We start from the raw sequence: 26623 nt of genomic DNA, 5'->3' as shown, positions 1-26623 counted from the left end.
AAAATAAACAGATGGGGACTACATCAGACTAAAAAGTTTTTGCACCGCAAAGGAAACCGTCAATGAAACGAAAAGACAACCTACTGAACGGGAGAAGATATTCGCCAGTGACACATCCCATAAGGGGTTAATATCCGACATTTATAAAGAACTCGTACAACTCAACACCAGAAAACCCTAAACAATCCAATTAAAAAATGGGCAGAGGACTTGAATGGCACTTCCCCAAAGAGGACATGCAGGTGGACAAGAGACATAGGAAAAGATGCCCAACGTCACTAATCAGAGAGATGCAAGTTAAAACCACAGTGAGATATTATCTCCCATATGTCAGAATGACTGTCATCAATAAGTCAACAAACAAGTGTTGGCGAGGGTGTGGAGAAAAACCCTCAGGCACTGCTGGTGGGAATGCAGACGGGTGCCACCACTGTGGAAAACAGTGTGGAGGTTCCTCAAAAACTTAAAAATGGAGCTGCCCAATGACCCAGCGATTCCACTTCTGGGTGTAGTCAAAGAAACCCAAAACACTAAATTGAAAGGATATATGCATTCCTCTGTTCACTGCAGTGTCATTTACAATAGCCAAGATTTGGAAGCAGCCCGAATGCCTGTCAGTAGACAAGTGGGTAAAAAAGTTGCGGTTCATGTATACAGTGGAATATGACGCGGCCACGAAAAGGAGTGAAATCTCACCCTCTGACAGCATGGATGGGCCTAGAGGGCGTAACGCTAAGTGAAGTGAGTCAGTCAGAGAAAGGCAGATACCACATTATTTCACTTCTGTGGAATTTAAAGAGCAAAGTAAATGAATAAAATAGAAACAGACTCATAGAGACAGTGGTCAGACTGATGTCTGCCCGAGGGGGTGGGGGTAGTGAGAAGGGGAAGGGGTAAGAAGTACAAAGTGGCAGTTACAAAATAGTAGCAGGGATGTGAAGCACAGCCTGGGGAATAGTCAGTAATACTGTGATAACTGCGTGTGGCGCCCGGTGGTGCTTGAACTACGGGGGAAACCACTTTATAAAGTACATGGCCCGGCCGGGCGTGGCTCAGCGGTTAAGCGTCGACCTAGGATCCAGGCGATCGGGGTTCGATTCCCGGTCAGGGCACATGCCCGGGTTGCGGGCTGCAGCTGATCAATGACTCTCTCATCATTGATGTTTCTCTCTTTCTCTCTCTCTCCCTCGCCTTTCCTCTCTCTGAAATCAATAAAGATATATTTTAAAAAAATTAAAAAATAAAGTATATGATTGTCTAACCGCTGTGCTGGACACCTGAAGCTAATAACAAATAATGTTGAACATAAACTAGAATAGGAAAATTTTTTAAATAAATTAATAAAGTTAGTGAAATTTTATTTTACAGTTAAGTATGGAGTTAATTATTAAATTTCTGGCATTTAAAAAAGTTTTGGTTTTCAACCTTAATTCCAAAATGTTTCATGCATCCTGAAAAGATAAAACATAACGTGGTCTCTCGTGCACTCACCATCCGGACTCAGCATTTTGCCGTGTTTGCTACACCTCCATCGTTTTTTATTTAATCATTACCCCAGATCATGCTTCCTGATTTCAGAGAGAGGAAGGGGGAGAGAGGGAGGAACATCAGTGTGAAAGAGGAACACCCCCCAGCTGGGGCCAAACCCGCCACCTAGGCAGGTGCCCTGACTGGGAATGGAACCTGCGACCTCTCAGCGTGCGGGACGGTGTTCCCGCCGGCTGACCCGCAGTGGCCAGGGTTCCGTCTTATTTTTTTAATAAAGGGTTTAGGTGTTCCAAAGTCCCATCCTTCCATTCCTGCCTCTCTCTAGAGCTAAACCACCTTTGCCTGCCACTTGGGAAGGCTGGCCCCCTGGTGCCTAGAGACGGGGTGAGATGACGAGGGTGGGGCGTGGGTCTGCAGAGACCCCACGAGTGCAGAGCCCTGTAGCTTTCTCGGGCCAGGGTACTTCCCTACTGCACTTCTCTGTTTTAGACCTCAGCGGGTCGCCTGCCTGCGTCCTCCCCCGCTGCTTGCATCTCCCCCTGAGCTAAGCACACACCTCTCCCTCCTCGGTTTGCGTCCGCATAGACCCTGTGGGAGCCTCGGTGGTGCGTCAGGATCGCCTGGGGTGCTTGCTCAAAGCAAAGCACCGCAGCCCACCTTAGACGTACTGATCAGAATTTCTGGGTGATAATCCGGCGATGTATATGTATAAGCTTTTAGCTTTTTGTTATGGAAGTTACAAATACATCTAGACACAGAGAAGGCAGTGCCCTTTACCCTCCCGTCCCTGTTGCCCAGGTGTGTATCGATCATTAATTCACGAGCCGCTCTTCATGGGTTGGTGATGTTAAACCACCCGTTGGTCACCTGGTTAAGTAGTGTCTGTTAGAGTGTTCCCTTGCCAAGGCCCCCGTTCCCTCTTTATAATTAGCTGTCCATTGATGATTCTTACGTGAATCAGTTATTACAGTGGTGGCTGGTCTTAGAGCTGGGTGTCTTTAGGTACACAAGGGACTAACGTAAGATGTATCTGTACTTTAGGAGAACACCCAGTCTTAGTTTCCTGGGCATTTTGACAACTGATATGGGCAGAAATAGGGAAGTAAGTGGCCAGGAATCTTGTTTATGTGGAAGCCGGGGGGCAGAACCTGTGTGTGTGTGTGTGTCTGAGGTCATGGAGGGGGCCCTATTCCTGCTCTCTTGTCATGTGTTGTGTAGCCTGCAGTGGGACTGTGAGGGGTTGGCGTCTGGGAAAGGAGGACAGTCCTGGGCTTAATCACTATCACAGAACGTTGAGCTCTTGTGGCTGCTGCTTGGAGCTGTAATGGTCAGTTGGCCTTTGAAGATGAGACATACCTCACCTGTCTACACCTGACTGTAACTGTGACGATCTGCGGTGAGGGTGGCTCCCACCTTGAATTGTCATCAGATTTGCTTTTGACAAAGCTTCTCTTTCCCAGTGGGTGAGTTTGTGAGCGACGTTCTGCTGGTCCCGGAAAAGTGCCAGTTTTTCCACAAAGAGCGGATGGACGTGTGTGAGAACCACCAGCACTGGCACACGGTGGTCAAGGAGGTAAAGGATGCTGGGAAATGGGGGGGGGGAGGTTCCTCCAACCTTACCACGAGTTAAAATCAGTTCTCCTGCCTGGCCGGGCGTGGCTCAGCGGTTGAGCATTGACCCAGGATCCAGGAGACGGAGGTTCGATTCCCGGTCAGGGCACGTGCCTGGGTTGTGGACTCCATCCCGGTTCAGGGGCGTGCAGGAGGCGGCCGATCAATGACTCTCTCATTGATGTTTCTATCTCTCTCTCCCTCTCCCTTCCTCTCTCTGAAATCAGTGAAGATATATTTAAAATCAGTTTTCCTTACTTTCCCTCTCTCCCTCCAAAGTTAGCAGCTACTTGTATCTTCTAAATTAAAAATAATTTGGGAGAAGAATTGGTATTTTTGTAGGAAGTTCGGTATTGACAATGCAGGCCCTAAAGTTTAGGATATTAAAAAAGGTTGGTAGGCGGGGATGCTGTCAGCAGGGCTCCCAGGAAGGCCCCTTAAGCCCTGAGGCCTTAGGGTAGACGTTGCCAGTGATGGAGAATCTGTCTGGTCAGAGATGCCGACAGGGTTGGATGTCATTTCTTACCCTCTGCAGTTAAATTGGTGCTCCGGTCGCTTGTTTTTCTTCGGTCAGATCCTGAAGCAGGGCCCTCCCGTGCCAGGGACGCTGTAAATGACCCCGCACCGCCTCCGCCCGATGCTGATAATTACTAAAAGAAGCTCCCTCTCCCTCCTTTCTCCAGCTGTGGGCTTTCATTGTTTGGGGCCCAGATGTTTCCCCGTTGCAAGTTAAGCAAAACTTGTAAATCTTCTTAAAGCAATAACACCACAGCTTCTTGAGGGAAAACCCGTGTCCCCGAGCCCCGGCGCGCCCTGACCCGCCCCGGCCTCTTCCAGGCCTGCCTGGCGCAGGGGACGGCCCTGTACAGCTACGGCATGTTGCTGCCCTGCGGCGTGGACCAGTTCCACGGCACCGAGTACGTGTGCTGCCCCCAGACCAAGGCCCGTGAGCCCGCTGTGTCCGAGGAGGAGGAGGGAGAGGAGGGAGAGGAGGAGGAGGAGGAGGAGGAAGAGGAGGAAGACTACGACGTTTACAAAAGGTGCGCCCCGTCCCGAACCTGCGGGCGGTTTTCCAGGCCTGTGGGCTGCGGGGGGCGCGGGCCTGGCCTCGCTCAGCGGGGCCGAGCCGCTCGCGTGTCATTCTAGCTGCGGCCGGTCGCGGGGGGCTGGGGGCCCCCAGCCTGCCGTTCCCCCAGGTTAGCATGGCCCCTGTCCGCGGCCCTTCCCTCCCGCTGCTGTAGCTGGGCCGAGGGCCTGCGTGGCCCAGTGCAGTGCAGGCTGAGCTTGTTTCAGAGCAGGGACGGGGGCTAACCTCCCTCTCCCGTCGCAACTTCAGTGAATTCCCGACCGAGGCCGATCTGGAGGACTTCACAGAAGCCGCTGTGGGTGGGGACGGCGAGGATGACGGCCAGGAGGCGGTGGAGGACCGGGACTACTACTACGACACCTTTAGGGGCCAGGACTACGACCACGAGAGCCCGGCAGAACCCCGCCGCGACGGGGCCGTGTCAGAAAAGGGAATTACCCACGACGTTAAAGGTAACCGATGCCGGGCGGCGGCACTGACACCCGTGTGGCACTTTCCTACTTAGAGTCTTGTACTGCATTCGTCTCAGGTGAGTTACCGGAGGGGAGCCAGCTCCTCAGTGCTGGTGGTGCCAGCTCAGCAGCAGCTCGGCTTCTGCAGGGCCTGCCAGGTGCCACGTCCAGGGAGAGGTGCAGAATCGAGTCAGAAAGTGATGCTTAGCATTGCAAGGACACAACCAGAGAGTAAGAGACAGCGGGGCCCACCCTCGGGCAGGGTTCTTCCACCTTCAGCCTGAAGTGTTCTCTCCTGAAGGGGAGCCCCCCGCCCCCCCAATACTGCTGAAGCCCTGACCTTGTGCAATGGAAACGACTGCCTTGGCTCTCTTTTGAGTGGGTCCCAGCCTGCAGGCTGCCCCGTTTATCCATTGGAAAGACGTTTGTAGCTGGGAGGGTGGAATTCAGTGGCCGTCCTGGTAAGGGAGTGGGGCCAGCGGGTTTTCACCTTGCCAATTAAAGAAAAAGGGTTGTGACAGTTCTAGAGCGATTTCCACACAACCTCCTGCTCACTGTCTGTTTGAAACCAGTTAAGATCTGAAGAATTATTTAGGAACAACTAGGGGGAAATTACTAAATGAATCTAGAAATTGATGATTCACCTGGAGAACAGGAAAGTGTGAGTTCATCCTTCCCGGATGCACAAGCAGCATTAGCTCTGGTTCTCACCGCATTTTCCCACGGCCGTGACCCGCCAAGGGAGACAGGCCAGGCAGGTGTCTCCACCGGCAGGTCGGCCGGTGGGCTCCCAGAGCTGTGACACGGAGTCCTCCCCGCCAGCCTGCACCTCGATCTAGACTCAGTCAGCACAAGGTATTCTCAGCTCCGAAATGTCCTTATTGCCTTCGAGTGGAAAATGACTGCGTCAGAAACGACTGGCGTGAGCCGGGCGCTCGGGGTCTGTCCAGCCCCGGCCTCCGCTGGTGCCGTGTCCCCCGGGCCTTCCTCCTGCCCGGCCCGGCCCCGCGGTCTGAAGCTGCCCCCTCTGTCCTGCTGACACTCTGACCGTTTCCACACAGCTGTCTGCTCCCAGGACGCGATGACGGGGCCCTGCCGGGCCGTGATGCCCCGGTGGTACTTCGACCTCGCCAAGGGGAAGTGCGTGCGCTTTATATATGGCGGCTGCGGAGGCAACAGGAACAATTTTGAGTCTGAGGATTATTGTATGGCTGTGTGTAAAACCATGAGTAAGTGCGCCACGCGGGCTCTGTGCAGCAGACGTCCTGTCCAGCGTTTGTCCTTCCCGGCGTCTGTGTGGTGCCCCTGCCCCTCGGGGTTTGCTGTCGGTCGTTCCTCCCCCGTCCTGTGCTTTCTGGCCCTGGGCTTGCTTTCCTGTGGGCAGCTGTAAGCTCAGTTCTGCGTGTCCTGTGCTCACCGTGGGTGTGGTGCTGGTGCTGGTGTGTGGCCTCCCTGGTGCTGGGGGGCGCCCAGGCCTGGCTCGCCCGTCCGTTAGTCTGCGGGCTCCCGGAGCGCTTGGTCTTGGCCTCGGCTTGGAAGGCAGCCACGTCCTGGTTGTCTCTGGTTGAAAGGCACAAAAGGGCAAGCAGGTCGGCCGGAGTCCTGCACGTGATCCTCTCCAGGCTTTGCCTCTTGTCCTTGCGTGTGACCCCGTGGTGCCCGCTGTCCACAGCAGTGGTAATGGGATACTTTCGGGAGTCCAGAATATTGAAACGCCTTGCTTTTGTGCTCCAGGAGGAGAGCCTCGCAGCCAGGTGGCAGTAACCGTTTTCTCCGGTGTTGGGCGCCCCCGGTCGTGCAGAGATTGGGATAGTGAAGGAATTTTACTTTACGTGTCCTTTGGACACAAGGAAACTCAGTGGTTCGGTTGAGTTGGGTTCGCTGAGGTAGGAAGGTTTGCTTTTCTCCATGGTTACCCCACTTCCTTTTTTCAGACCCTCCTTCTCTTTGCGGCACTGACCCGTGCGTTTGGAAAATCCTCGGGCCAGGCTCCCGTTCTGGAATTCATTAGAGTGATGAGTTGCCGCCTGTTCCTGCTATTTGGCTGTAGCTTCCGATGGTTTTCATTGAGATACCTTCATGGTCCGTCTTTCCTCCCCCGACCAAAAGGTTTCTAAACTCTTAATATAACGTGGTATACTCTAGCGCTTCCACTCCAGCCGCTGCGCTGTGGAAAGGCTGTTTTTATTTGATGTGATTGAAAAGGTGAAAAAAATATGAATCCTTAGGGAACTTTGGCAGGAACTTTTATTCAGGAAAAATACAGAGGTAGAAATTGATATTTTCTGCTTTTTATAACTGAGAGACAAGAAGACATTGTTTTGGGTTGAAGCCTGAGGAATCAGGGATCGGATGAGATCTTACTGAACACGCAGCTGGTGATCTTTTCCCAAAGGATCAGAGAGGTAGTGCCTCAGACGCGACGGAGCGGCAGTTCTTCAGAGCGTTAACAGTCCGCAGGACGGTGGTAGGGGAGGCTTGCCGAGGAGCTGCATGTGTGCAGGTACTTTTGGCCCCCAGCTGGAGTGCTTGGAAAGCCCAGAAGCATCTGTTCCAGTGGTCAAGCTTGTGTCCCTGTCAGCGGGGGTTGAGATGGGCGAAGGAGCCAGTTGTTTTCACATGGATAGAGGGATGTGGTTCCAGCTGTGAGCCCAGCCTGTCTTCAGAACCGAACCTCTAGGCCTGCCGCCCCTTTCCCTTTTTGTTTCCAGAGGGTGGAGGCAGCTCGTGTTTGGTATTATCTTTATCCGGCCCAGTGATGTGAACCCAAGACTCTGTCTCTAACCATAAGCCTTTGAGCTGCAGGCCTGCGGTGCTGGTGGCGAGGTGCTCAGTGGCGCGGATGGATGTCAGTGCTTTGAAATTCTCCAGCTGAACTTTGGAGTCTCATGGGGAATGTGGCTTGTGAAGCTATATATCCTAATTTAGTTCATTCGAAAATTGGCTGTTGAGACTCTTTAAATGTATGTGGGAGCCGGATACTCTTCAGAAGATTTTAGTTGTAGCTTTTAGGTTTAGTAACTAAAATGAGGGAACTACAAGATGCTCTGATGGGAAACTTTGGAGTGGCTGTTACATTTGTAGTTACATTTGTTATTTATGCCTTTGTTTGAAGGTTCTGCTGAACCTGTGCAATTCTGAAAGTTAGGTGGATTTGTTTCTGAATTAAAATTTGTTGAATTTGGGCACATTTACTACTCACTGTGCTCTAGCATTGTCGTGACACAGCACGTTGCGCCAGCAAGTTGCATGTCGGTCCTATGTCAGTCCTCCCTGGCTCGGGAAATCTTGGGGGAATTGGGTGAACAAGTTTCCGTAGGTGTTTCTTGAGAGGTTGACTAAGTAACCTGTCATCTCAGTCCTTTCCTCTATGAGATTAAGCCCCATTGTGCAGATCCCGCCTCGCCCGGGCCACTGCGAATCTGCTTGACTGGCAGGGAGGAGTGGTTGTCCCAGTGGATCTGTTCTCTGGGTGGTGGCTTGTTAAGGCCCATAGATGTCATGGATTGAAAAGCCCAAGGTATCTTCACGCTGGCAAATCCTTGTCCATTGTAGCAACTTTGTCCTGTCACATAGAGCAACTTGGTTTCATCTCTGTCATCTGTTATTGGGGGTGGGGCTGAGTCCTTCAGTTCTACTGAAAACGGAAAGTCTGTAGCTGGAGGGCAGTTGGACTCCCTCAGTCTGTAGGCAAAGAACATGCAGTTGAATTTGTTCCCCAAACTAGGTTCTAATCTAAAAATAGCAAGAAGAAAGGAGCCCAGAGTACTGAAGTTCCTTTCAGAATAGAGAATTTGTGGAATTCTCAGAGCACGTCTGCTGGTCTGATTTCAGCCCTCGACGCCGGTCAGGTGTGATCAGTGACAGCAGTAGGGATTATTCCTTAGGTTTTAAGATTTCAAGAACTGAGGGACAGTTAGAAGAGGCGACGTCCTTTTCTGCCCGACGTCCTCAGTGAGTGCCTGGCTGGTGCCGCGGTCCCCGGGGCACCTGGACGGGCCTGGTGGGTGAATATGGGGTAAGGCGGGGCCAGCGCAGCCGGGCAGAGCGGGGTCTTAGCGGCCAGGAGCAGCCTGCGCGTGGAGCGTGGCACGAGGCCCACTAGCCCACTCCGCGGTCCCGGAGCACAGTGCGGCTTCAACGCGGGGTCTCCCCCCAAAGTGAACTCCCCCTGTTGTTTTGTTTCAGTTCCCCCAACTCCTCTGCCAACCAATGACGTCGACGTGTATTTCGAGACCTCTGCAGATGACAACGAACACGCCCGCTTCCAGAAGGCGAAGGAGCAGCTGGAAATTCGGCACCGCAACCGGATGGATAGGGTAAGCTCAGCACCCCTAACCTTCTGGCCTTTGGCATTGGGTGACCTGGTTGTCATAGGTGAAGAAAAGGGACACCGTCTCCCTAGGTTGTCACACTAACTAACATGTCACCTAGGACAGGTGAGGTGTGAGAGCACAAGGGGACCCTCTGGGTGTGACCAGTCCTTCCCCCATCCTGTGGCTCCGCGGGAACGTAATTCCCCGGCGTGCTTGTGTTCCACACGCGACGGCGAGCCCTTCCGCTGCTGTGTGCTCGTTACTACTATTATTGTCATTATGATTTTGCCATTAACTAGCTTAAAAAAATATTTTAAAGCAGGAAGCTTGATATCACAATTGTAAATAGCGAGTATCATTTGCCTTTAGAGGAGGGTAAGTGTGAAAATGTATTAAATGAAAGCCAGGTCCTAGCTGGGTACTGTTGCCTGTTGGAGGCTCTGAGTCTCAGGGATGTTTTCGTTTCCTCAAAGCGGTTGTGTTAGAGTAACGAGCACCATAAGCAGCGTCCTCCTAGACTTGGAGGGACTGGAAGAAAATCAGAGGGATTCCTTTCTAGGTCTGAGTTACCACCTGAAATCTCACACCACCGGGGATGGTTTATACTTTGGGAGAAACGCTCATTACTGTTGTATCCATATCGTTTCTGAGAAATAGTATTAACCACCTCCTGCCCTTCCCTTTTTTTTTTTGTGAGACTGAGGTACATAGACTTTTAAATAACTTGCCCAAGGTTGCAGAACAAGGAGACCCGGAGGTCGTGGAATTTAGACTCTTCGGGGGTCCTTGAGGCCTCGGCCCTCTGCAGCAGTAGTTCTGTGCACAAGCTGAGCTCACGAGGGATCGTACATGCGATTTCCTTTTGTACGGTTTCCTGCGTGAGGTTGAGGTCTGGCAGTATTTTTAGAAAATGGGGGACTGTTTCAGAGATTACTCTCTGGTTCGAGCGCTTTGACTTCGCTTCTAGGTGAAGAAAGAATGGGAAGAGGCCGAGCTGCAAGCAAAGAACCTGCCTAAAGCAGAGAGGCAGACTCTGATCCAGGTAAGATCATCCCCAGGGGCAGAGCTTTCCAGCCCGACCCTCCGACGTGGTCGGAGCCACTCCCAGGAAGCTGGAGCTGGACTCCTCTTTTTAGTTGAGAGCTTACGTTACAGGGGAGTTTTAACTGGCCTGCTGTGTTTTTTAATCTCCCAACTGGTGTTCTCTAGAATAGCTCACCTCTGGCAGAAGGAAAACAAATCCCCCGCCAGAGCACACCTAATTCGTGCCAGGAAGTAACCTTAGCTCGCTGTGTTTGTTAATTCTGCTTTCCTGGCAGAAGTCCTCGGTCATCTTCATTCTTAGGCTGTGACTTGTTTTTCAGCAGCACTGAATTCTTTTTTTATGGACTTACTGAAAAGCCAAAAGGCAGAGAAGGAAGCTCTGTGATACCAGTTCACCTCTAAGTTTGTAGGACTGTAACCTTAGAATCAGAGCAGCTGCGTTCTCGAGTGGAAGAGTGTTGACAGGAGTGGGGATAGCAATCTACAGGGCAGACTTGGGTTTCGTGAAACTTTTCAGCATTTTAAGTCAGTTGGTGTTTATGTTTAGCAGAAATCTCTGCTCGTGATAACCCTGTCTCAGAACGCCTGGAAGATCCCAGCGTGTTCATTTGCACAGCCGGTGCACCTCGTGCAGGGCAGTTAGCCCCACAGCCTTCAGCTGTACCTTCAGACGTGGCCGGGTGCCGCACAGCTAACAGCCGGCCTTCGGGCTTCGCTGGGAATGACAGCAAGACTGGGACGTGTTTCAGAATGCAGCTCCTGTGGGCTGTGGCTTCAGGGGCAGTAAGTGGGCCCTGCCCACAGTGTGGGGAGTCAGTGTTTCTTCCCTGGCAGCGCACGAGGGGAAACCAGTAATGCCCGGGCATCGCTGAGGCGTCCACTTGCTTTACCATGCGGTCACTGGACAAGGGAGTAATTACCCTAATAGATCAGGTGGCGTACGGCAGGTCCTGGATTCACGCCGTTTCATTGACCATCGTTGGCATGGTGTTGACGAGGTGCCGTAGCCACTTAACCCTGATTTATATCAGTTAGCCTGTGGTAAAATTGGTTTCGTTTGTCGTTTCACTTAAAGTCACAGAAGCTGTCGGTGAGAAGTGAGGACTTACTGTCCACGGGACTTAGATCTTAACCCTGCTCCGCTCTGAGCCCGCGGCCGGCTCGCACAGGCCCTGGGCAGGCTGGGCCCTGAGGTGGTTTGCCTAGATGTGCCCAGGCGCCATGAGTTACATGTTTTCTCCTTCCTGGGCTTAGCACTTCCAAACTATGGTGAAAGCTTTAGAGAAAGAAGCAGCCAGCGAGAAGCAGCAGCTGGTGGAAACCCACCTGGCTCGAGTGGAAGCCATGCTGAACGACCGCCGCCGCATGGCCTTGGAGAACTACCTGGCCGCCTTGCAGTCGGACCCGCCGCGGGTGAGTCGTGGGCACAGCAGGTCACTGGTGAAGCGCGTCCTCGGTGTGGCCTGCCCTGAAGTAGTGTTTGTGTGGAGCCAACATGTGACACACAGGTCCGTAAAATTACATGTTCGTGACAAGTTCTGGCAAGGCCGGAAGTGAGCCAGGAGGAGGGAGGAAGGGTGTTAGCCTGTCGCATGTGCTCCCATCGGCTCAGCGTTGCTCTGTGCCTGGGGGCGCCACCTGCGGCACCCGAGTGTCCAGCCCAAAGGAAGCACAGCCTCAGGAGGTTGGTTGGTGGTTATCTAGTTACCGAATTTTGGTAATAGCCTTACTTTCAAAGAATAGAAACGTGCCTTCCATGGACAAAGGCATTGAACCAGTTCTATTTTAAATAGAATTGTGAAGAAAGAGGTAGTTTATATAGAAGCCCTTCTGTGCTAGTAATCTCCAACTTTATCCCTTAACTCTGTCTGACCTGTCTTGCTCTGGGGGATGGAAAGTACTGGAGAGGAGGGTATTCGTATCCTTCTTAGGTAAGCAGGCAAAGTCGTTTCTGGGTGACACAGGGATTGCCTCGTTCGTAATTAGGGTGTTGGAGGCTGAGCCAGCAAAAGAGTACCCATTGTAGGAGGACAGTGGGCTAGAAATCAGGGAAAATACTGTTTGTTAAGGAGCCAGTACAGCTTTGGAACCTAGGTTTTGGTACTTAGAAAGGTAGTTTGTAAAAGCTTTTGAAAGTACAGATTTCATTCTCGTGCCTCACTGAGCTTTACATTCTTACGGGAATTTTTAAAGCCTTGTTTTTCTGTCAATTTTCAATTCCCTCGTTTCTGGATTTTAAAGCAACCGTTCTCTCTTGCAGCCTCATCGCATTCTCCAGGCCTTGCGGCGTTATGTCCGTGCCGAGAACAAAGACCGCCTGCATACCATCCGTCATTACCAGCATGTGTTGGCTGTGGACCCGGAAAAGGCGGCCCAGATGAAATCCCAGGTACGCCAGGCGGAGTGGAAAGTGCTCTGGAGAGTGTTCTGGTGGGGAGAGGCCGCCGTGACTGACAGTTGTGCTTGATACCAGCCCTTAGAAAATGATTTTTCATTTCCAAAGACATTAGGTACAGAGTTTTTGTAAAGGTACTAATTTAAAGATATCTTTTCCATACTTTTTTTTTTTTAAAGAATAGTTTGTTGATTTTTAGAGAATGAAGGAGAGAGAAACATCAGTGTGACAGTGCAACATTGATCGGCTGCCTCCTGCACGCCCCCTACCAGGGATCGAGCCCGAAACCCAGGCCTGTGCCCTGACTGGGAAATGAACCAGCAACCTCCTGTTGCGCGCAGGACAACACCCAGCCAACTGAGCCACACCGGCCAGGGCCGTGCTTTTTTATATTAAGTCAGTTTCTGAAAGTTTAGGAATGCATGATTATGTTGAATAGATAGGTCGTATTAGTTCATTTCTGATTTAGGTACCACTAGAATTAATATTTGGAATTATTTTCTAGGCAAATGTATCGAGCAGATCTTAAAAAATCGGTTCCTTTTGTATATTGTTTTTGTTTAGACAGACATCGTTATGTGTCCAGGTTTTGTCCCACGCTGGGTCTGGCTTTTCTTAACAGTCGTCTGTAAGTTTGTTTCTGGACCCTCTTTCTAGTTTCGATGTTGTCCATATAGTAAGTTGAGTTTTACTCTCAGATTCATGGAAAATGAACTTGCCTACAGACTGCTAGTGCCTTATAAGTCACAAAGTCTAATAGTTCAGCCCATTGGGTTTTTTTGTTTGTTTCTTTGTTTTTGAGTCTTTTCTTTCTTCAGCCTGTTAGTTTTCCTAGAGGGCCCTGGAATGGCATCTGACCTTACTTTTTATTTCCTCTCATATTATAAACACAGTGCAGTGCTGACTGTGGGCACCCACTGTGTGGGAGGCACAAGTGCGGGTACTTGCCTGTCACCCCAGAAACTCCCCCTTCCAGCCTGTTGTGTGTGTGTTATGAGTGGAGGGTAATCTGCCCAGCAGTCCCAGGGATACTGCAGCGAGGTTACTGTTCCGTTCGTGAGCAGACATTTGCGCTTCCTGTCCGCCTGCCAGACTGCCCTCGCATCTGACACTAGAGCGGATCCCCGTGTGCCCTTGAGCAGCTCACGGTCCCGCACAGAATTAATCACTTCGTCCTCACAGACGGAGAGTAATGCCCTCAAACATAGTTGCACTTTATTTAGCAGTTGGATGTTTGGGGTAATGAAAGAGCTCGGGCCCCTAAGGGTGGAAAGAACAAAAGGGGCCAGCTGGGGACCACATGGGCCTCTGGTTTGGCCCAGAGCTCAGTGCTTTTCTTCAAGCTGGGTGGAGGGGAAAAGGCCAGGAGCCCCCCAGGGTGGCTTCCAGGAAGTGTAGGGGAACGACACCTGCATCCTCAGGGTTAGCTTTTGTAGATTTACTTGATTTTTTTTTTTTTTTTAAGTAATCATTTTAAAATTTTGTGTGTGTGGAAGAACTAAACTATTGTGTAGGATTTTACAGAGAAAATGGCCTGTTCTGTGTGATGAGAGTAGGAGGAGAGGCCTGATCAGTATATTAGATCAGTAACTGGGGAATGAGTTACCTGCAGGCAAGACCAAAGTGCTACACCCAGCCACACAGGAACTCTCCTAAGAAAATCTCAGCAAAAACCCAGCTCTCCTGTGATATTTACTCTCTGCGCCAAACCCGACTGGCTCCTACTCTGTTACCCAAACTCTAGAGAGCCCTGTATGTATTCAGCCTATTACAACCTGCAGATTTGGTTTGGGTGTGAGTGACGTGGTGCTTTTACCACTCACGCTGCAGCTCGAAGGTTCGCTGTATATACAGATACTGGTGTCCAGCACTCCACCTGTGGTTCCTGTTCTCGTGCGGTGTATGGACCTTCCTCTCTCAAATGGCTCCTTAATTCATCTGAAGAAGTATAACAATGCCAACACGTGCTATGTGCGTGGGCCATGTTTCCCTCTCTATTTGCATTTTTTCACTGAGGCATCACTCTTGAGCTTTCCGATCAGTTTACGTGATTTGAAAGAGTGGCAGATATAAAATTAAATTGCTTCATCCTCGCTTTTAAAAGTTAGAAAGATATCAATCTACAATAAAAGCATCTTTCCATTTAACGCCCCCTTCCATTTTGACCTCTTATGTTAATGGAGTCAGTCCCACGCAATTAATCCATTGGTTTAGCTCGCCCTCTTGAGGAAGAGCTGATGACTGCACATGTAGCCAAGCAGGAACCACCTCGAAAAGCTTGCTTGTGTGAGCGACAGCGTGCCTCACTCACTGTCATTGGGGTGGCGGTTAGCCCACATCACCTTTCTTTCCCACCCCTGAAAAGCTTTAAAAGTAAGTGACCAGTTTTAATGGCTTTTTTAAAAAAGCAAACAACTTTGGCAATTTTGCATTCAGAAAGGATAGTGAGCTCTGGAAGACGGGTGGCAGATAGGATAGTGAGCTCTGGAAGACGGGTGGTCTTATTTAACACCCCTTAAAATCAAGTTTGTAGCCCTGTTGGTGTAGCTCAGTGGTTGAACGTCAACCCATGCGCCTAGAGGTCAGGCTTCAGTTCCCAGCCAGGGCACGTGCCCGGGTTTTGGGCTTGATCCCCAGTAGGAGGTGCCCTGTGCAGGAGGCAGCTGATCAGTGACTTTCCCTCGTCATTGATGTTTCTGTCTCTTTCTCCCTCTCCCTTCCTCTCTCTGAAATCAGTTAAATAAAACAAACACATTTTTTTAAAAATCAGGTTTGTATATGCCTTAGTGTTAATTTTTGAAAGAATAGCTAATTTAGTTAAATAGGAGTAAACTATTTATGACCATGATAACCATTTTAAGCAGTTACTTTACTAAGCAAAGTCTATGAATGGTCCCCTCTCCCCAAATCTACTTTTTAGCCAGAGACTTCATCTTCTTTTTATCTCATCCAATCTGACCGGTGTGAAAATTGGCCAGCTCTTTCCCGTTTTTACTTAGAAAAACCTTATTGAGTACCTGGCACTGTGCAACCTAGGGTTCTTTTTAATTCATTCTGTACAGTTAGCAAGTTCCTCATATGGAAGTCAAGTCAACAGCTGGTTAGGGAGAATTCTTAAATTTTCTTTAACTCGGAGGACTCTGGGTAAAGTCTCAGATCACGGAGGGATATCGCACAGCCTGAGCACATTCTTTACTTCAGTGGTCAGTAAATGTGGTGTGGGGATGAATACATTCCCTCTGACCAGCTGCCTTGCTGGACGCTGTAGAGAGTATCTTTTCAGTTGCCTTGCGGAAGTGTTTGTGGCTGTCCCTCCTGGCCCGGCTGTGTTGATGACAGGGCCTCTCACCATACTGTGCTTCCAGGTGATGACACATCTCCACGTGATTGAAGAAAGAAGGAACCAAAGCCTCTCTCTGCTCTACAAAGTACCTTATGTAGCCCAGGAAATCCAAGAGGAAATTGGTGGGTGCTGACTGTATTTGTATCAAATTCAGGTGGGATTCCAGCTGAGACTCAGGGGTGAGGGCTGTGAAGCTGGGCATTAGCACCCTGTGGTTTCAGAGGTCTGGATTTCACGTGTCAGGGTCAAGTACTTGGCCATGAGCCACTGAGCCTTGAGTTTCATTGCCCTTCACTCTGTTACCGGAAGAAAAATCCAGGGTGTAAAATTGCAAGGGACTGAGGGAAGTCTCCTGTTACCCTTTCCCCCTTGATTGCTGATGTATTTCAAGGCACTTGTTTTACATATGTTCTCACTTCCTCTCCTTCTGGTTTCTGTCTTCTCCAGTTATTCAACCAATGTTTATTATGTCTGCTCTGTGTCACGGTGTAAAACAGTGCACAAGCACACAGTATCTCCTGGAGCTCTTGTTATCATAGGAGAGAAATGGACGGGAAAACAAGTATCAGATCGTGGGGAGAGCTGTGGAGGAAGTTAAACTAGGGTAGGGCGGTAAAGAGTGGCTGGGTGGTCAGGGAGGCTGTCTCGGGGACAGTGACCTGAGACCACAGGGAGAGAAAACGAAGTTATCACAGGAATGCTTCCTGCAGAGGCTTTGGAGTTTAAATCAAGCAGCAGGCACATTTGAGTAGATCAGGGAGGCCAGAACATCAGGAGAAACGGGGCCGAAGAGGTAGATAGAGGCCAATTTGTTAAGAGATTTTAGCAAAATCGAGGGGTTTGGATTTCATTCCAGGATAATAGAAAGCCATTGGAGGCTTTTGAAGTAGTGAGTGATTAGATCTGGAGTATGCTTTTAAAAAGAATATGAATTTTTTAAAAAATTACTTGGGTGCTCCATGGAGAGTTGATTAAAGTTGGAGACCACCAGGAAGCGATGGTTAAAGTCCAGGAGAGAGCTGGTGGTTGTGTGCACCAGGGCGGCGATGGAGGGGATAGGTGTGGGTGGTCCTCGGATACGGCTCAGGTGGTATGAACAGGATGCTCTGTGGGTTGGATGGGGGGGCGGGGGGGAGAAAAGCATCAGGGAGAATGCCCAGGTCTTCATTGTGAGCAGATGGGGGTACAGGGTGCCAGGTTTTACTGAGGCAAAGTGTTGTCTTTACACATTTTAAATAGAAGTTGCTGTTGGACGTGGAGTGGGGGTGTAAGGTTGGCCATTAGCTTGATGAGCCAGAGCTCGGGCGCTAGGTAAGAACAGATTTGGGAGTCACGATATGTGGGTGGTGTTTAAAACTGTGCCTTAGATGAAATTGCTTAAACGGAGTGAGTTGATAGAGAAGAAGGGTGCCCAGGGTGGAGCCCGGGGCTCTTGGTGCTGGGTCCTGCGGTGCCACAGATTCAGAAGGTGTTTCAGGTGATCGCTGGCTGTGTTGTGAGCGGTGAGACGCTCCTCTCGGCAGGTCTCCCATGCTGTAATGACATGAATTAGTTCTGTTCAGACTGTTGTTCCTGTGCCTGGAGTCTAGATCCAGATCCTTCTGAAAACCTGGTTCCCTGCATTATCTGTCTTTGTCAGACGAGCTGCTTCAAGAACAGCGTGCAGACATGGACCAGTTCACAGCCTCGATCTCAGAGACCCCCGTGGACGTCCGGGTGAGCTCTGAAGAAAGCGATGAGATCCCGCCATTCCACCCCTTCCATCCCTTCCCGTCCTTACCTGAGAGTGAAGGTGCGTATGACTGGCAGTGCCACTCCCGGGTTGTGGGGCTGGGGGCAAGAGGGGGGAAGACTGCAGTCAGAAGATTGAAGTCAGATTTTTGAACCTGGATTGTGTTGGGGAGACCACATTCCTAGTGCAATTCGGGCAGGGCAAGGGGCACTCGATTTCATTGAGCACCAGCTATGTGCAGGCACCGTAGTGGGAGCTTCCAGGTAGTTGGTTTCAGTTATCAACATGAGGTTAGTCACATTTCTCACATTATATATACATGGTCTGCTTAAAGATCACAGTTTTTCCTGGGCCTATCAGCTCCCTCCAGTATGTGTAAAACCTTACATGTGGAAGTCTTTTTACTGTTTACAGAGCCCTTTGCTGTTAAATTTGGTTCTTATATTTTCCTAATAGTCTTGGGAGTCAGGTAATGGGGAGGCTACAAAGATGGCAACTTGCCGGGGTATTAGGAGGCATAATACCAGGCTTGCTGTCTTCTGTCCCCTTGCTGGTTCTTGCTGTCTGAGGGGATCTCTGGAAGCTGGGTTTGCACCAGCAGCAAACAAGCTGCTGAGTGAGCGGCGCCCCGAGACCAGGGTGTGGAACCAGATTCTGTTTATTGTCTGCTACCGTTGCTGCTGATGGTGTGGCTATAAAAATAGAGGCCATGGCGATGGAGTCCTCATCGGATGCCAGCTTTAGCTAAGTTAGTCCGTGGGTGCTCTCAGTTAACCCTCAGAATAACTCTCTACCGGAGTTCCCCCATTTGGGGGTTCCAAGGTTTAAAGAGGTTAAGGGTCTGCCCAGGGTCATGTAGCTCATAGGTGGAGAGTAAGGATGTGAACCCGAGCTGATTGCGTCCAGCAGGCCTCTGACCAGACGGGGTGCTAGGCAGAGGCCCCTCCAGTGGGGGAGGAGGGAGCCTCCAGCTTCGCCTTCAGGCCTTGATCGCCTTCTAAACTCGTAATCCCGGAGCTGCTAACTCAGTTGAGCCTCCAGTAACATAACAGAACCTGAGAAAGAGCTGGGTAAAGAGGCGCCGCTCCCTCCCTAAAACCTGCCCTTCAAACCCCAGGCCTCCGGGGCGGCTGCCCGGGCGCCAGGCACACGGCCCCTTCTGGGTGGAGGCATTTGGACATATCTGAACTAGGACCTTGTCTCCTTTTCAGAAAACCACAGTCAGTGCCAACGTCTGATTCTGTTATTTTCTAAGAAAAGGAACTTCGTTGGCCTAGCTGAATAATTTGGGAGTCTCAGAAAACTCCCCAAAAGACCCAAGACAGACCTACTTTTCCTCGCCTACCTTCCTGCCCTTGCTGCTGCTTTGTTTATGGGACATTGCAGGCCAAGTTTCTAAGGAAGCCGTTTTGTTCGTATTATAGAGGAATTCTAAAATAGGAAATTTGAAAGAAGCCATTTTCCTTCTTAATCTCCTTTTGTGCTATTTTGTTTTTATTGTTTTCCTTTCTGCTAGACACCCAGCCGGAGTTGTACCACCCAATGAAAAAAGGTTGGTTTGTCAGAGATGTTCCCTTAAGACCATTCCTGTCACTTCCCCAATGTGTCCGAAGTCTCTCGTTCTATTTCATAACATCACCGCCTTTTCCCACCTCATTTCTCAGACGTGGCTGTGTGTGGAGCCAGAGCAGTTCTGTCTCCAGCATCTAGTCCAGTGTCAGTGACCTTGGTCACCAGGTGGCCGTCCTGAGCTTTCCCTCCGGATGTCCAAAGAACACCAGAGTAACCAGAGATTTTTCATAAGTCCTTTAATCCGGGTAGACTTTGATAAATATGTCCAATTAGGTTGGTTGTGAGTTGCTAGTGTGAAAACAAATAGGTTTAATTTTGGTCAGGTGGAGAGCCTTTTAAAAAATTTTTTTAATTCTTTTTTTCTCTGCTGCTCCCACTTAATCTGTCCCCCTTTTAGCGGTTCCTTGCCCTTTGTCTTTGCCATCTGTCTGCTTCAGTTGTCTCATGTCCCCTGAGTTATAGCATCAATCAAAACATATTAGAAGCTGATGGATGAAACAGGTGGAGACTAGGGGACTCTTGCTGTAGTGTGTCCAGTTTTCAGGAAACAGCTTTCATTATGTAAGCACTGCAGGTGGGATTTTTAGCTTCTTTTATAGATCAAGTGGTTGAAGAAGCCTTAGAGATGACAGGACTTGCTCAAAGTAATGAGTTTAAAAGCGGAGAAACCAGCATTTGAACCCAGCTCCTCTGTCTGCAAAGCCCAGGTTGTTTCTGTTGCATACAGTGCCTGTGTCGGTTGCTGAATTTCCCCAGGTTGCCGGGTCGTCCACAGTCTGCAGTCACCAGGAGTCAGGTCAGAGGTGTTAGTGTGTGTGCTGTGAGCCCGCTCTGGGCTTTGCAGACAGGCTGCAGCTGGGCCAGGTGGTGGATGTGCCGTGGCTTATCCTCGGGACACAGGTAGGGTGTAAAGCTAAAAATCGCTTCCGTGTTAGTGCTTCATTTTATTCTCCTGGGACATAGCTCTGCATCACTGTGCTAGCATTGCTCTGAACAGCCGTCTGAAGAGGTTTAGAGATCAAGCCTAAGATGTTCAGTAATCAAAGATGAATTTTTTAGAAGGTTGCCTGGCTTTTGCCTTCACACCTCAACTGTTACTAGTTGGGACAATTTAAACATTAACTTTTGGTCTCTTACAGCCGCTTGTTCATGTGTTTTATAAAATCAGTGGTTTTGGTTAGTGTGTAAGAAACACGTGGGTTATATCACCAAAAAAGTATTAGAACAGTCTGGCTTAGTAGCAGATCCAGTGCCGTGTTATTCTCCCCATAGGGTCCTGCCCTCTGACCTTTAGAGTTTTGAGGAGATCCTGGGGAAAAGTGGTAGAAGAGCTGAGTTGCAGTGGGTTAGGCCCAAGCGTGGGCATCCTTGCTGGGCCAGCACCGTTCCTCTCTCAGGTAGTGGAAGTGCTTTTTTAAGACAACAAAGGCCAGCCCTGGTTTAACTTACCCTAGAACCAAACTGTGAAATTATTCTTTAAAATAAAAGCCTCAGAAAAAACTTGCGTCGCTGTTGGCTGTTCTCACGAGCTCCTGCGTCAGCTGGTCTGCAGGGTCGGCAGCTGCAGCGGCTGTGACGCGTTGCTGTGACAGAGCAGGTCTGGCAGGAGCTGGAAGCGTCGCTGTGGCTGGCCCGGTGTCCTCGCCTGCCTTCGGTGAGCCTGGGACAACAGCGCTTTGCATAAACTTGTGTTTGAATGTTACTCACTGGCAGGTGGTCACTTCGAATGCCAAGTATCCTGCCAGGTTGATCTGTTTATAAAGGCTCAAATTATAGACGTCTGGGTAGAAGCGTATGGATTATTATTAATGAGACAATGTTAGGGTGGCTGGAAATCACATGCTCTGGAGCTAAAAATAAAGAGGCTTGCTCCTCACTTTTCTTGTGCTGGGCTTGCTCTGGCCTTGGTCATGCTGCTTTTTGGATACGGCTGCTTGGAGAGCCGCGTGCAAGTGACGTTGGCTCAGGCCACGTCTGACCTTGACAGGAGGAATGGTGCTATTTTCTCTCCCTTTATAGAAAGGTACCTTCCTCCCTGGAGTTAGGACCCTGCCTTTTTATGGAATGCTTCCTTCCTGTTCATTCTCCAGGAACCATCGAGGATGTAACCATCATGATCTAGGCCCTGGGGGTTACAGCCCAGTGGGAAACACGGGAAAATCAGTGATCACAGACAGTGGTTTGAAGTGCGGTCACCTGGGGTGTCTCCCAAGAGGAGCTGTAGCTTGAAGGACAACTAGGAAGGGTTTAAGGTCAGGGAGGTTATTTCAGGCAGGAAGAGTAGCCTGTGGGATAAAATGTGAGGCTCAAGGTCTGACAGTTGTTCATTGAAGGGGAACCCAGCTGCCAGAGAAGGTGCTCGGTGGTGTCCCCTCGGGCATCCCATGGGTTCCGGGCTGGGACTGGACTCTGGTTCTGTTCTCTTATGACACACACTCTCCTGAAGGCTTGCGCCCCATCTTCCCGAGCCGGGCACACGTGAGCGCTCTCCCCCCCTCATTTTCCATTGCCATCAGCCCTCTGAAAAGCCCTGTTTCATCTGTCCTGAGCGCCGTGCTTCCTCACGCGTGGGAACCCGGCAGCGCATTGAGCTGCGGGGAGGCGCCCAGTGGGGGCCCTGCCTCGGGGCCTCGGCCCCCCGGAGGGCGCGAGGTCGGCTGTCCCGGGAGCTCAGGTGCGCTCTCTCCGCAGGCTCGGGGCTGGGCGAGCAGGACGGAGGGCTGATTGGCGCCGAGGAGAAGGTGATCAACAGCAAGAATAAAGCAGATGAAAACATGGTGAGCCGTCTCCCTGCTGCTTGTTCACGTTGCCAGTAATGCGCGCGAGTGGCGTGGTTGAGGGGCGACCCCGGCGTGTGCTTCTCCGCAGGCGGGCGGCGGGTGGGCCCCGCCGCTCCCGTGGGGCTGCGGTGCGGTTCAGCGCCCGGGTGCAGCCCGGAAGGAAGGGTTACTTCCCAGCAGTAGCTCATTCCTTGCTGTGCGTGGGCAAGTCCGTGTGCAACTGAGGAGATGCGTGAAATGCCAGAGGCCAGTTTCAGGCGAGGAGAGACCCAGCCTCCTGTCCATTGCTCTAGCCTTCTCTGTCACTCTCTTTCTGGGTTATTCTTAACTGAGTCTGATATTTCAGCTTGGCTTCCTGATGTCTGTCCTGAGAGTCTTCCCTAAGGGAAAATGCAGTGGAGGCCCTTCAAGGACCCACTGCTTCTCGGCGATCTTGCATCTGCACTCGCTCCTTCCTGGGGGCTGGTGCGTGGATTTAGATGAAGGCGACAGAACTGATGGGTGGTGGGTGTCCATCCGGTATCTGCTTCCCTCCACCAAACATAATGAAGTTACATTTATACTAAATTTCCCTTCCACCCAGTTACTGACCTTTTCATACTGTTTCAGGTCATTGACGAGACTCTGGATGTGAAGGAAATGATTTTCAATTCTGAGAGAGTTGGAGGCCTTGAGGAAGAGCCGGTATGTGTTTGGCTCCAGAACCTAATGCCGGGTTAATCTCCATGGAGACTGGAAAAAGTGGGAGTTGTCCCATGTGGGAAAGCTGGGTCTGTCTGGGAGCCGCCTCGGGCTGTAGAGACAGGACTGCAGGAGCACGGCCCCGATCGAGTGGCCCGTCTCTCGGTCGCTGCCTTTCGCACCGTGCACATGGTCACTGGGCTTGATTGCACGTCCCCTTGTCATCTTAGGAATCTGTGGGGCCGCTGCGAGAGGACTTCAGCCTGAGCAGCAGCGCCCTCATCGGCCTGCTGGTCATTGCCGTGGCCATTGCCACCGTCATTGTCATCAGCCTGGTGATGCTGAGGAAGAGGCAGTATGGCACCATTAGCCACGGCATCGTGGAAGTGAGTAGCCGGGCGTTCTTCCCATGGGGCCCGGGCTGGCCGGGTTTCTTCTCTGCCGTCGGGAGCTTTATGGATTCAGATGTCTACCCTGAGTTCCTGCACATCAGCTAAATCCCTCGCGGGACTATTAGGCCACGTTTTGGAAGTCAGCCCCAACTGAATGATGTTGATTCTGTCACAAAGGGCTATTGCCGACTTTTAACATGAATTTGGGCTGTGACTGTGAATGTGAGAAAGTCATAAAAGCAATTAGGTAGCAGAGGGTGGAATCCGCTCTCCCGGTTCTGTCCTTGTGTCTTTTTTTTTCAGGTATGTCAGGTATTTGAGAGTGAAGGACTGTTTGTTATACTCTTCTTTGTTGTCGTTGTTTTATAAGGAACAAACCAGGTCTGGGACAGACCGGGTAACAGTGACAGTCATGAGTGAACTAAGCCTTAAAAATATGAGCTAGGACTAATAGTCTCCTTTCTTAATGGGGAAAAGGCACCAGGAAGTGTAGAAGCCAGAGCAGACTTTCATCTTCTGCTGGTAGTAACTGGAACTGCTGGCCGCTCGTTTTTGCTGGATGGTGGAAATGTCCAGTCTCTTGGCTCTAGAAAATGAGTACAGAAAGAACGTGGCATGCTCCGGGAGGTTACTTCAGATGCGTGTCTTAGTCATTGGGCTTCGTCTCCTGTTGCTCAGGGTTCTGCTGTTAGAATTTCAAGCTGGAAATGACCCTGCAGGTCATCCGGCCTCGGTCCCTGTTTTACAGGGTTGCTCACCGAGGCTGTCCCAGGTGGTAGGTAGCAGAACTGAGACCTGCTTGTTACTGTGGAGCTGGGAAACTGAGTTCACCGTGTTCTCCAGCTTGGACTAAGCTTTTAGGACTCCAGCTTTCAGGAGCATTGCCTCTTGGACCCTCCTCTTTTCTCTGTCGTCTTCCTGTGTCCTCACCTCTCTTGGTTCACCCAGTGGGAATGGGATGCTGGCTGGTTTGGGTCCCAGGTCTTCTGAAGCCCGTGTGTTCTCCTAGCTGCCCTGCAGTGATCCACAATCTTTGTTCCTCCAGGTCGACCCAATGCTCACCCCCGAAGAGCGTCACCTGAACAAGATGCAGAACCATGGTTATGAAAACCCGACCTACAAGTATCTTGAGCAGATGCAGGTTTAAGTGGGAGAAGGTGCATGTCCCCCCCATTGGAGGGGGGTGCAGGTGGGCCAGAAGGTCCAGTGAGTTGAATCGACTGCTGACCAACAGATACTTCCAGAGGATTGCATCTTACATTCAGACCTCTTGGATCATTAAGACTATAAAGTACTACTGTAGGATCACAATTTCCATTCTTTTAAATGGGTGAAAAAATGTTAATATAACAATATATGATATATAAACCTTAAATGAAATGAGAAAATGATCTATTGCAGATATTTGACTGATGTAGTTTTCTTTTTTAAATTAATCAGGCATCCCACTTCTATTGTATTGTCTCACACATGCTCTCCGTAGACATGGAAATGTTGATTTGCAATGACAGACTGTATGCAGGTCGTTTGTCCCGGTTGCATTGTATAAATCAACTAAGGCGCATTCACTGTCCTGACTCTTATGTTTTATAAAGGCAGTATTTCCTTTTTAAATGAGCTTCAGGAAGTTGCTGAGAAACTAAGTGAAATAGGGAACTGTAAGACCATTGAAGCACATCTGATCCCCTCTCAAAATTATTTTATAGGACCAGTTTCTTGGGAGTCTGGTGTTCCCACTGCTGGGTTCCTTGGTGTCTCCACACAAGTCCTGTCACCAAGGTGGTTAAAAGCATTTGCGTTCCAGCATCTTTTAGCGAGCCTACTGTATACAGAATAGGGCGTCCACTACTGCTTTCCTTCAAAATCCAGTTCTTCCACGGATAGTAGCCTGTAGTTTGTACATGACCTTCACTGTCCACCGTTTACTTACCATAGCTTTTTACAGCTCACTCCCTCCCAAGTAATGTCCGAATGTGCTGTCTTTACCTCCTTGGACATTTCCCTCTGAAGGCACTGACCCCGTCCCTCCCGCTGTACCTTGGCTTCCCCCTCTCCTCCCGTCACCAGCTTGGTGGTGTTCTCTCGGAAGACGACAGCCGCAGGTGGCGGTGGCCCGGGAGACCGTGGAGGTTTGCTCTGTGTGGAAGGAGGCTGTTGAGAGGGCCTGCAGACACCATGCAAGGTGGTGAGGGTTCCGTTCCCTTCACGCGAGTCTCTGTAATGCTTGTATAGTTGATGTTGATGCTCACAGCTTTCTCTTTTTTTATTCTGAAGGTTCTGGTAACCTGTGGTGTATTTTTTTCTATTTCCCCGTGACTGTTTTTTTGTTTTTGTTTTTTTTTCTTTCCTCCCTTTTCCATGTCTCTTTCCACTATGCACAGATAAACTTCACCTACAGACTCCTTAATCTGATCTGTGGAGAATGTACAGTTTAAACACATCAATAAATACTTTAACTTCCACCAAGACTCCTTGTTTAATTGGCCCGGCGTTGCTCTGTGGTGATGGTTTTCACCCTCCTGCCTCCAGGACAGTGGGCACCTTCCTTCCCTGCAGGGTTCCCAGCTGCTGGCAGAGGCGGGGACTGGTCTAGTCACACGCGTTGGACTCTCGAGTTTGAATTCCATGACAATAACAGGGAAAGCAATTTCAACCTAAAGGCAGGTGTCTTTTATAAAAGAGTCTCAGAGAAATATTCTTTTTAAGATTTTTTAATTGATTTTTAGAGAGAGAGGAAGAGGAGAGGTGGGGGGAGAAAGAAACGTCGATGTGATGTGAGAGTGAAACATTGGCTGCCCCCCTACCGGGGATCGAGCCCACACCCTGAGCAAGAATTGAACTGGGAACCTCTCGGGGTACAGGACAACACCCAACCGACTGAGCCATACCGGCCAGAGCTCAGAGAAGTATTCTTTCATTATTTCTTACTGCTTTCCTCCACTGTATTTTATATAGTTTCTGAAATTCTAGTTGGTTAGACCGTGAACCTCCCTGATCACTGCTTTTTCTTTAGTTTTGCTCTATAATCTGAATGATTGCTTTGCCTTTGTCTTCCAGCATTTCTAGTAGTGAATTTTGTCATCATAGTTTAAAATTTCTTAAAAGCTGCTTCCTTTTACTATTTCTTTTAACATTCCTTCTTTTTATGATGACAAATCCATCTGAGTTTATTTTCCCCCCCAAGGATATTTTTTCCATTGCTTTTTGGAGAGAATGGAAAGGGGAGAGAGAAAGAGAGACATCAATTGGTTGCCTCCTACATGAGCCCCGACCAGGGCCAGGGGTCGAACCTGCAACCCAGGTGCATGCTCTTGACCGGAAATCGGACCCACGTCCCTTCTGTGTGGCAGCTGATGCTCTAACCACTGAACCATATGGACCAGAGCTAAACTTTAGAATTTTTGAAGATTTCTTTCCTTCTCTAAATTCCTTGTTTCCTTTTGAGCTATTGGTTTCCTGTAAATGCGTAGTGGCCATTTTTTTGATCAAACAAGAACAAAGTACAAATTTGCTTTAAAAAATAAAATAAGGGGGAAAGTCGGCCAAGAGTTTTGTCCAACAAAATTTATTAATAGACTTTTCTTGATATTGGAAATAATGAGTAGGGCTTGTGGCTGAATTTTCAGAGAAATGTTTGCAGCCTCCATATCTGAGTTTGTTTGTTTTTTTTTCTTTTTTCATTTTTCAATGATAGTTGACATCCAGCATTTCCATTTCCGAGTTTCTTAAA

The 26623-nt window shown here is 49.9% G+C and overlaps 1 protein-coding gene across 4 annotated transcripts in view; it reads left to right on the top strand.

Annotated features, from left to right (window-relative positions):
- Positions 1-25355, top strand: part of APLP2 (amyloid beta precursor like protein 2) — a 65543-nt gene extending 40188 nt beyond the window's left edge. Inside the window, exons 4-18 of one of the 4 annotated variants that reach the window (XM_081123381.1) lie at positions 2949-3061; positions 3937-4139; positions 4436-4638; positions 5700-5867; positions 8827-8957; positions 9922-9996; positions 11253-11411; positions 12259-12387; positions 15759-15858; positions 17376-17528; positions 18985-19020; positions 21732-21817; positions 22430-22504; positions 22732-22887; positions 23939-25355. In XM_081123381.1, coding sequence (XP_080979507.1) covers positions 2949-3061; positions 3937-4139; positions 4436-4638; positions 5700-5867; positions 8827-8957; positions 9922-9996; positions 11253-11411; positions 12259-12387; positions 15759-15858; positions 17376-17528; positions 18985-19020; positions 21732-21817; positions 22430-22504; positions 22732-22887; positions 23939-24040 — 1889 coding nt within the window. In that variant the 3' untranslated portion in view covers positions 24041-25355. The remainder of the gene's footprint in view (positions 1-2948; positions 3062-3936; positions 4140-4435; positions 4639-5699; positions 5868-8826; positions 8958-9921; positions 9997-11252; positions 11412-12258; positions 12388-15758; positions 15859-17375; positions 17529-18984; positions 19021-21731; positions 21818-22429; positions 22505-22731; positions 22888-23938) is intronic. The other 3 variants (XM_081123379.1, XM_081123378.1, XM_081123380.1) reach the window with 3 other exon arrangements.
- Positions 25356-26623: the final 1268 nt, after the last annotated feature.

This window comes from Miniopterus schreibersii, assembly GCF_964146895.1.
Source record: "Miniopterus schreibersii genome assembly, chromosome: 20".
NCBI lineage: Eukaryota > Metazoa > Chordata > Mammalia > Chiroptera > Miniopteridae > Miniopterus > Miniopterus schreibersii.
Note: the sequence above shows the minus strand (reverse complement) of the source record. Positions and strands in the feature narration are given on the sequence as shown.